At 43.2% G+C, this 10,443-nt stretch overlaps 1 protein-coding gene across 1 annotated transcript; it reads right to left on the reverse strand.

Moving 5' to 3' along the window:
* Positions 1 to 2,508: 2,508 nt before the first annotated feature.
* On the reverse strand, positions 2,509 to 9,190 carry LOC309522072 (uncharacterized protein). The gene is made up of 4 exons (XM_082205287.1): positions 8,870 to 9,190; positions 5,527 to 5,579; positions 2,736 to 3,131; positions 2,509 to 2,635 (listed from the first exon to the last, which is right to left on the reverse strand). Exons 2-4 carry the CDS (start codon positions 5,528 to 5,530, stop codon positions 2,613 to 2,615), a joined length of 423 nt encoding a protein of 140 aa, XP_082061413.1. The 5' UTR covers positions 5,531 to 5,579; positions 8,870 to 9,190; the 3' UTR covers positions 2,509 to 2,612.
* Between the last annotated feature and the right edge of the window lie 1,253 nt (positions 9,191 to 10,443).

A 10,443-nucleotide genomic window follows, 5' to 3' on the forward strand; every position in this document is an offset into this window, starting at 1 on the left:
CTTGGGAGGTTGTAGACTCTCCTTCCTTGGAAGTTTTAAAGCAGATATTGGAGAGCCATCTCTCATGGAATCTTTAGCCGAGATTGAAAGGGGTTGGGTTAGATGACCCTTGAGGATCCCTTCTAATGCTAACAGCAATAGCAATAATAATAATTTGTACCCCGCCCATCTGGCTGGGTTTCACCAGCCACTCTGGGCAGCTTCCAACAAAGATTAAAAATACATTAAAATGCCACACATTAAAAACTTCCCTGAACAGGGCTGCCTTCAGATGTCTTCTAAATGTCAGGTGTCTTTGACATGTGATGGGAGGGCGTTCCACAGGGCGGGCGCCACTACCGAGAAGGCCCTCTGCCTGGTTCCTTGTAGCTTTGCTTCTCGCAGTGAGGGAACCGCCAGAAGGCCCTCGGAGCTGGACCTCAGCGTCTGGGCAGAACGATGGGGGTGGAAACGCTCCTTCAGGTATACTGGGCCGAGATGTGCCACCTGTACTATTTGCACACGTTTTCAGAACAGGACCACCTGAAGGCTGTTTCCCCCCCACCCTCTGCACTCTGATAATCTCTCTTGCTTGCCTAGATGAAGGACAGAGCGTGTGTCGTTGTGTACAGAAATTAGCTTACTGTGCAAAGGTAAAATTCACATTCATTATTTCACCAGGTTTTGCCTCTGGCTTCGCCGACACCGCTAGGATGTGGCTCCCAGGCCATTTCCTTGAAAGGAATGAGGCCTCAGGCTGGAAGTAGGGTGCTGCAGTAGGGAGTCCAGCAAGACATAGTCCACAATGCATTAATAATAATAATAATATTTTTTATTTATACCCCGCCCTCCCCAGCCAAGGCCGGGCTCAGGGCAGCTAACAAGCAATAATAAAAACAAGTTGAATGAATACAGCTTAAAAACAATATTAAATTACAACATTAAAATATTGAAACATTAAAATATTAAAATGCAGCCTCATCACAGGAGGAGAAAGGAAAAAGGAAAAAGAAAGAGGGGGAGGGAATCAAACTGCCCCCAAGCCAAAGGCCGGGTGGAACAACTCTGTTTTACAGGCCCTGCAGAAAGAAATCAGATCCTGCAGGGCCCTGGTCTCATGAGGCAGAGCGTTCCACCAGGCCGGAGCCAGTGTTGAAAAGGCCCTGGATCTGGTTGAAGCTAATCTAACTTCCTTAGGGCCCGGGACCACTAGGGTGTTGCTGTTTATGGACCTTGAGGGTCCCATATGAAAATGAGAGCAAGGTTGTATGAAACATCTTTAGAAAATGTCACTTGAAAAAAGAGACATTGCAATACTTTTGTAAACCAAGAAATATTTCTCACACACACACACACACATATATATTTAAATGAGAGCAAGGTGACATAGTTGAATGTATAGGGATCAGACTCTCCCTCATAGAGGACAGAGAAGGAAATGCATAATAAGGTTATCTAAACAACACTATGGGGTAAATTCAGCTGCGGACATCTAACTTGCTCAGTGTCTCCCTATGTTATGATTATTATGATTATTAATTTGTTTATTGCCTTCTGCACATATGTCTCTAGGCAATGCACAAAATGCAATAAAACAGGTAAAGATCAGTTTAAAAACAGTACAGAAAATAACAGCGAGTCAGTTTTAAAACAATGCTTAGTAGACATCCATGGAAGAGACCTATTAATCCAGCTGAGACACTTTCCTGGAACCAAAATGTTTTCAATTATTTCCAGAAAGTGCAGAAAGTGGGTGTCTGTCATATCTTGACAGGAATGCTGTTCCACAGAGCAGGGAGAACCTCACTAAAAGTCCTACCCCGAGTTATCTTCATTGCTGAGCAGGGATTCAAATTCACCTCTATCTCTTCCCAGTCCAATACTCTAGCACAGCACATGGGCTCCTTCACATGCTTCTACGGTTAACAGCACAGTGTGCTCGCCCAGCACAGAATTATGAGAGGGGTGATCTCATTGACAAAGTCAGGAATTAATGCAGGATTTGTAAACATTTTTTCCTCTGTGGCTGGGTTGGCTGGAGATGATGAAAATTGCAGTCCAAAACATCTGGATGTGTCCTTTTCCAAGGCCATAAATAAATGCAATAAGATGGCTCATGGGGCTGCAAGACTAGTGTATTGGGTAGCGAATAAAGTTGGGGGACCAAAGACCAGAGAGAAGAGAGAGAAAAGTTGATGGCAGCTGTCAATATGATGAAGAGGTTATGGTTAAATAATTTGGTACAAACAATTATTGCTATACTCCGAGATTTAAAAACAAAACACAAAGCAAGTAAGACAATCAGTTTTGTTTGATTTATGTTGATGTTTAGTATTTGTTAAGTTTCCTTACTTCGGACACATGGTATGTAAGAGTCTGGTCAATCGCATTAGCAGAAAAATTGACTCATCAATTTAGAGCTGCTAAAGGCAAGTCAAATCCCTTTCCTTTTGCAACACCTGGCTGGCCAACCATTTATTAATTACATGAAAATAGAAGACAGTGAAAGAACACCACCACACTCTCATCTGAATTTATGGAATGATTTATTGAACTGAGCCAATACAGACGTTGGTAACTTTTATTCTTGTAGAAGGTTGTGATACCCAACATGTTGCGATGTTCTTTGTTGGTTATACTATGCTGATCTGTTGACCTAAACGTGAATAAAAACATTTTGTTAAAGCCTTGGCTGAGCTTCCATATTACACAGAAGAATTCATCTAGCAGAATGGGGAAAAATAGCTAATCCTCACTGTTGGCAGGTGGTTCAAATTTGCAGTAGTTCCTTTCAGCAGCACCTTCTTGGTGTATTCCCCTTTCTTCAACTATCCAAGTGCAATCCAGTGGAGTTGTACATGTAGCAACATATCCATCCACCTTCCTCCGCACGGTAATGTTATAAAGTCTCCACCCCCAGCTTCCCAACTGGTGAGTGATCATATTCCAGCTGGTCACCGTATTTACTTTCTTTTTAGCTTTCGGGCCAACGTCTGTGGTGGCAATGCTGGACCAAAGCCACTGCAACCAGAAGAAAACCACGTTGCCATCCAGCAGTTTGTATATTGGCCTGGCACTGACTGCAACCGTGACATCGTCGTAACCCTGGTTGTGGACCAGGATAGTCAAGTCATTAGTTTTCGCTTCCAGCTCTGAAAAAACAGGTAAATACAGATGATATTATTCGTTTCCCTTCCCTGAAATGAAGGCAAAGGGCAATGCTAAGCTGAGGATTTGGTGGTTATTAGCCTGACTTTTCCTTGTGCCTACTGCTACTACGTTGGCTTCCTAGTCCCTATCTTTAATTTTTTGTTTTAACAGCCAGCCTGTTGTACAGTATAATTATAAGAAATTAATGTACGCTATAATACGCATAGGAAAAGGCCTTTTTTCTTAATGCTGTCTTCACCCATTTCCTGACCAGCAGTAATTTCTCATCATGATCTGATGTACAATGGCCCTGTCTCGCTCATGATCCTGTACAACACAAAACACCCTCAGGATGAAATATAATTACCCCCTAGTGCATGCTTCAAGTTTTACTCTATGGTTTTTATCATTTGTAAATGTCTTAAAATGTTTCCCCAACAATAAACTTCTTAGGCCATTGTGTAACATTTCCCCCACCCCACCTCACCCTGGAACTATGTCCCAGTTATATAGGACAGGCACATCCAACTCCCAAGAGACTGCGATCTAATCCCAGTATAAAAAAACTGGCAGTGATCTACCCTTTGGGGGGGGTAGGCCAGAGTTCTTGAGCTTTTTTTGGGGGGGGGCAAGCAGCAAGAGTTGTTGACCTTTCTTTAGGGGGGAGACACCAGAGTTATAGAGCTTTTTAGGGGGGCAGGCCAAAGTTGTTGAACTTTTTTAATTGGGGACAGAGCATAAATTGCTCACCATAGATAGAACAGAAATCGCACAGCGGCGGCACAGCAGCAGCAGGATGCCCTATTAGCTAAAGTGGTGCTTCAGGTTAAGAACAGTTTCAGGTTAAGAACAGACCTCCAGAACGAATTAAGTTCTTAACCCGAGTTACCACTGTATAGTGCAGATGAGACCTAAGCCAGGAATAAGGGCACATTTTCTTAAACATGGTATGATTATCTAATGGTCAGGGGTCCCTTTACCTTTAATATACAACCTGAGTACACTTCTAGGCAGAATGGAACTTTTCTCTGAAGAGGAATTTGTGATAGTGCAGGGAGAATATGCTTAACTCCTTTGAGGACCTCACTTCCTCCTGTTTAATAGCATTCCCACCCAACCATTTCGGTGGTCATGTGCACATTCCTTCATTTCACAACAGCTGGGCTGAGGAATTCAGTACCGAGTTAACTAGTATTTGAGTGGGCAGACTGACAATCTGAAACACAGATTCATTCATTTGAAATATTTATACGTTTGAAATATCAAGTGTGAACTTAGCTGGAAGAAGCCCCAGCATGTTCCAACATGTTCATCACAGTTTAACTCTCTTGCAGGGATTTCCCTTGAAAAGCGTTGTAGAAGGGTTTGTGGCTTCACAACATCTCTGATACTTCCAACTCTACAGATTCTATGATTCATTGATACTGTCTTCTTTCTTCTCCACATTTTTTTGGAATACATCTTCCCTTGCTGTTTGCCACACTGGTTGCATCTGACAGGAGTCAGCATACAGTGGTACCTTGGGTTAAGAACTTAATTCGTTCTGGAAGTACGTTCTTAACCTGAAGCACCACTTTAGCTAATGGGGCCTCCAGCTGCCACCGCGCCACCAGAGCACGATTTCTGTTCTCATCCTGAAACAAAGTTCTTAACCTGAGGTACTATTTCTGGGTTAGCGGAGTCTGTAACCTGAAGCATCTGTAACCTGAAGCGTATGTAACCCGAGGTACCACTGTAGTTCAACAATATCTGGAAGGCTTCAGGTTAACTACTACCTCTTGTTTTCACAGATAGTACGTCTCTAATTCTTAGCAAGTTAGAACAAGTCCATTTTTAAAAATGTCAGAACAGAAAGACTGGTGTTTGAAACATGTTGAGAATTAAGAATCCTTTGGGGAATAAAAATATGTAAATATATGTAAAAGGACTGGGTAAATTAACCTGCAGCCCTTCAGCTGTTGCTTGGCTACAACTTTCACCATCCCTGACCATTAGCCATGCTGTCTGAGGCTGAGGAGAGTCTAGCAACATCATAGAGGACCGCACAGTTTCCCAAATCTTGTTATAGAACATGCAATGGTACCTCGGGTTACATACACTTCAGGTTACATACGCTTCAGGTTACAGACTCCCCTAATCCAGAAATATTACCTTGGGTTAAGAACTTTGCTTCAGAATGAGAACAGAAATTGCACGGCAGCAGCGGGAGGCCCCATTAGCTAAAGTGGTGCTTCAGGTTAAGTACAGTTTCAGGTTAAGAACGGACCTCCGGAACGAATTAAGTTCTTAAACCTGAGGTACCACTGTACTCCAAAGTCCTTTGCAGCACCCATGAGTTCCCCAGAGGCAGAATGTTTTAAAATCAAGGCATTTAGAAAGTACAACATGAAATCATACCCATTTTCTGAGGGATGTTTCTTCTCAAACACCGGCAGGTCGCTGGCAAAGATCTGCAAAAGAGAGAAACGTATCTTTTTCAGAACATAAAGGATCTTTCCACTGCACCACATCTCAGTGTCCAAATAATGCTCCAAAGACTTGTACAGTGGTACTTCAGGTTAAGTACTTAATTCGTTCTGGAGGTCCGTTCTTAACCTGAAATTGTTTTTAACCACTTTAGCTAATGGGGCCTCCTGCTGCTGCCGCGCCGCTGGAGCAAGATTTCTGTTCTCATCCTGAAGCAAAGTTCTTAACCTGAAGCACTATTTCTGGGTTAGCGGAGTCTGTAACCTGAAGCGTATGTAACCTGAAGCGTATGTAACCCAAGGTACCACTGTACATTGACAATGGCCTCTCCAGGTATTCCTCCTCTCTAAAGAATATGCCTCCCTCGTGCTCTTAACAGGGATGCAATCTACATCCCATCTGCATAATAACTTTAAAGCAGTATCACACAGCTTTAAGCGGCAATGACTTCTCTCAAAGAATCCTGGGAGCTGCATGTTGTTAGGAGACCCCCTATTCCCAGAGTGGATGAACAATCAATCCCTCTTCCCAGGGAGCTCTGGGAATTGTAGCTGTGAAGAGAACAGTCGTCTCCTAACAACTCTCAGCGTCCTTAAACTCTGGTTCTTGGGATCCCTTGGGGATTCCGTAACTGTTTAAAGTGGTGCAATACTGCTTCAAATCTACAGTGGTAACTCGGGTTGCATACGCTTCAGGTTACATACACTTCATGTTACAGACTCCGCTAACCCAGAAATATTACCTCGGGTTAAGAACTTTGCTTCAGGATGAGAACAGAAATCGTGCTCTGGCGGTGCAGCGGCAGCGGGAGGCCCCATTAGCTAAAGTGGTGCTTCAGGTTAAGAACAGTTTCAGGTTAAGAACAGACCTCCAGAATGAATTAAGTTCTTAACCCGAGGTACCACTGAATAGTGCAGATGGGACTTAGGCCAGGAATAAGGGCACGTTTTCTTAAATGTGGTATGATTACCATTTATCAGCGTGTGTTGGCACTGTTCTCTCTGTGTGTCCTGTCTTACAGCGTTGAATACCACCAGCCACAATGAAAGGATTCCAAAGGTGTACAAAGTATTTGTGTACTTTGTTTCCCTCCAGTTTTTTTGTCTGAACAAAAGTCACGGAGAGCAATTTATTAGTGAAAAAATGCCATGATAAAAATCCTTCAAGATGGCGAAGTATGGGGAGATGCGGTAGCGGGGAGAAGGGGAAAGTTCAGCTCTCTTCACCTGTGCGCCTTTTTCAAGTAAACATTATTCCCCACATGTTCCTGCACCACTTTGTGTGTGGATGCACCAAACACCTGAACAAAGATGGCTGCCACCATCATGATTCGTTCCGTCCAGTGGTGGGTCTTCCCCACATATTTTCTCTTGCTAAAACTAGTCTCCAGCCTTGCTGGAGAAACTGTGTTTCGCTTTTATTCTGAGGGAATTGTGTGTTCCTGTTAACGCTGGCTACAGATTCAAGTCACTAGAATCTGTTTATACTTTCCATTACTGTTTCTTTGTTTCGGCAGTGCTCGACACAACCAGAAATCTGTTTTGCACCTAGTAGAGTCTAATTTAATTAAGTCTGCCTAATGCCTCCAGCATGCGCTGTTCAGGGCCAAATTAATCGTGTCACCACCATTCATGCAACCAGCAATTATTATTGACTAAACAACATGCGTGAGGCCCCCAATCCGGATCAGGACCCTGGGGGAAGGCTAAGCAGATGTTAGACTTTGTTTCTCCACCCTGGTTCCCATCTGAATTGAAAAGAAAACTTCCACTGCCACCAATCTGGTGGAATGCAATGAGTGTGTGGGGTTTTTTTGGGGTGGGGGGTATGGGCTAAAGCACCCCCAATCCCCCTGCCAGGGTACTGATCCATAATGCACTCCATGCCTGGTAGTCTCTGTAAAAATAATTCATGGAGTTGCTGATTGTGTGAATGACATTACACCTAGTTTTGCCCTAATACGTTTACAAAGCACAGACTTTGGGGCTTTCCAAGTTTCCCACCACCACCGCCCTCTTCCCCTTTCTCTGTCTTGATTGTTAATGTTTGCGCAGATCAAGTCGGAACGAGTTTAAACTTGTGAGGAGCTACAAAAGGATTCCAACAAACGGAGCGAATGTGTGGCAAAACAGCAGCTATCATTACTATTACTATTATTATTACTAAGTTTCTTACCCTCCCTTCGCCAGCAGGTCCCAGGGCAGGTAATTGGTAATTACTCAGGGCGGGTACAATAGTATAACTTATCTCTGCAGAAATGCAGAAATACCAGCACGCTAATGGCATCAGACACAAAAACCATTTCCTTATACCATCCCAGAGCTAATGGCATAGCTGGGAGAATAAAGAGATGCTTGAAAGAACGCCCTCAGAGCTTGCAAATAAGCAAAGGGCACTGCGGGAATAAAACTTATCACAAGGGGTATCCTCTGCTTACACTCTCCGTGAGGAATATCACTTTTGGGAAGAGGACACGACATCACAGAGTGTGAGCAGTCCATCCCTTTAAAGCACATCCAGGGCACTTTTTTCTCCTCAAAGAATTATGGGCACTGTAGTTTATCCCTCAGAGAGTGACAATTCCCAGCAACCCATAACGAACTACAGTGCCCAGAAGTCTTTGAGAGGAATTATGTGCTTCGAATCTGCTTTAAAGGTAGTGTACACAGCCAGAGATTGTGCCCTTCCATCAACCAACCACTTTTTCCTCTTCCCCACAGCTGCTGCCACCTCCATTTCTCTGCCTCTCTCTCCCACGCTCCCTCTTTCTTTTGCCTCTGCCTTAGCAGTGATGGCACTGGTAGTTTGTTCCCCTCCTCTAAGGAAGTGTCAAAGGGGTCCTGTAAAACAAAATGAGACCAATCACCTGTCCCGCACTCTATGTTTGAGACAAGAGGCATCTTAGGTCTGTTTATTTCTGATTTCTGCCTGCCAATTTTTTTCATGTCGTGTTTCCATTATGATTTTCTGTATTGTGTGATTTAATAAGCTGTGAGCTAGTTTCATTTTAATTAAGGGCAGTTCCACTGATGCAGTTTTAAAAACATTTTTAATTTACATATTTGCCCATTTAGCATCACATAATTATCCCTTCATTGAAGTTTTCTGCAGTTCTTAGGGTGTGTGCCTTTTGTAATTAAATAGTGATAATTTAATTTTAGGCAGTTATCTAGAGAAGTTAAGACAGCACATTTGATTGTTTCAGTGTTATTTTAACTATCATACTCCATCTGTTACCATGACAGCTGCACCCCATAAAAACAACGTCACTTACCAATCTTAATCAGTTCTCCTTCTTAACAGCAAAACGAAGTTGAAAGAAACTAAAGCTGAAGGAGGGCAGGTCAGATAAAGGGAGGAAAGCTTAAAGAAAAGAATCTGGAGAAATGAAACTGAAACTGTTGCCACTTTTAGTAAATGAAATGCAAATGAACAGAATCTGTATTCAGAAAAGTGGCTTTTGTGTGCCTCCTTGTGGACTTCTACTGACATTTCCTGTTTTCAATGGATTCCTGCAGATTCTATAACTTCCACATCTGCATGGGACAGAATAGGTTGGGCTTCGTGCACGAAAATAGCCAGCTGCGTTGCAATTTCTGTGAGGTTTATTCAAACTCTGTACCTTCTGCCAGCATTGTCACACGCAGAACAAGTCAACACTCCCTTTTCTGCATTATATGTGTGAAATTATGATATTTGAAGGTCATATGATAATTATCTTAGGAGTTTATTTCTGAAGATGTTTTATTTCTGTTTCTGTATGTCAATGCTGGGGTCTACGTTACTGGGCTAGTAAGCCCAGATAATGTACATTTCCTTTTTTACTTTTCCTAGGCGAGTAGCTGCATCATACTTTGAGAGGTCTGCCAACAACTAAATCATCAGTGAGTGAGAACTCCTCCCCACCCCCCTAGCTGCCTGGTTTTATATAGACTTCCACGTAATTCTGTTACTGGGATTCAGCTGCATTGGCAAAGAAAAAGCACTTTATATGCATTGTTTATGCATTCTAACACTGTGACACCAGATGGCGCTGTGGAGTTCTACTTTTGCTAACCCAATTTCTCGTATAGAGTTTGCAACACGTTTAACTGAAACAGGTTTTTGATGCGTCTAGATACAGACCTGGTTTCTAGTTAACCCACAGGCATATGAAATCTCTCCTACGTGGCTAGTTGCCAAATAATTTCTCTTTTTGCTGAAATTCAAATGGTTTTTGCTTTTTTAAAAATGAAAATTCAGGGGGTTCCCATTTTGGCTCATAAATAGAGCTTCAGACTCTTATCTTGGAATGTGATTGGTACAGATTGACCACAATGTGCTTCCAGGCAGTTTGGATCATTCCTCACTTAGCTAAGTCTTTCTGTGTCCAGCAATACTGCTGTCATGGGCTCCTTTGGGAGGGTGGGTGAGAAATACATTTATTTTTTAATAATCATCATCAGTGCTTTTTTCTGGGGGGACGCAGGGGTACGCATACCCCTAAACATTTTGTGAATCTAAGTTTGGCCTCATTGAGGGGCAGTATTTCAATATGAGTAGGAAAATGAGAGTAAAAAGGTAAAGGTAAAGGGACCCCTGACCATTAGGTACAGTCATGGCCGACTCTGGGGTTGTGGCGCTCATCTCGCTTTACTGGCCGAGGGAGCCGGCGTACAGCTTCCAGGTCATGTGGCCAGCATGACTAAGCTGCTTCTGGAAAACCAGAGCAGCGCACGGAAACGCCGTTTACCTTCCTGCCGGAGAGGTACCTATTTATCTACTTGCACTTTGACGTGCTTTCAAACTGCTAGGTTGGCAGGAGCAGGGACCGAGGAACGGGAGCTCACCCCGTTGCAGGGTTTCAAA

This window comes from Podarcis vaucheri (genome assembly GCF_965113315.1).
Source record: "Podarcis vaucheri genome assembly, chromosome: 17".
In the NCBI taxonomy this organism is placed as follows: Eukaryota; Metazoa; Chordata; class Lepidosauria; order Squamata; family Lacertidae; genus Podarcis; species Podarcis vaucheri.

What these genes read in the sequence shown, in the direction of transcription:
- LOC309522072 (XM_082205287.1), bottom strand. An exon ending in ATTTGAACCACCTGCCAACA is followed by an intron (nt 2,636 to 2,735) that starts GTGAGGATTAGC and finishes ATTCACGTTTAG; the next exon opens with GTCAACAGATCAGCATAGTA.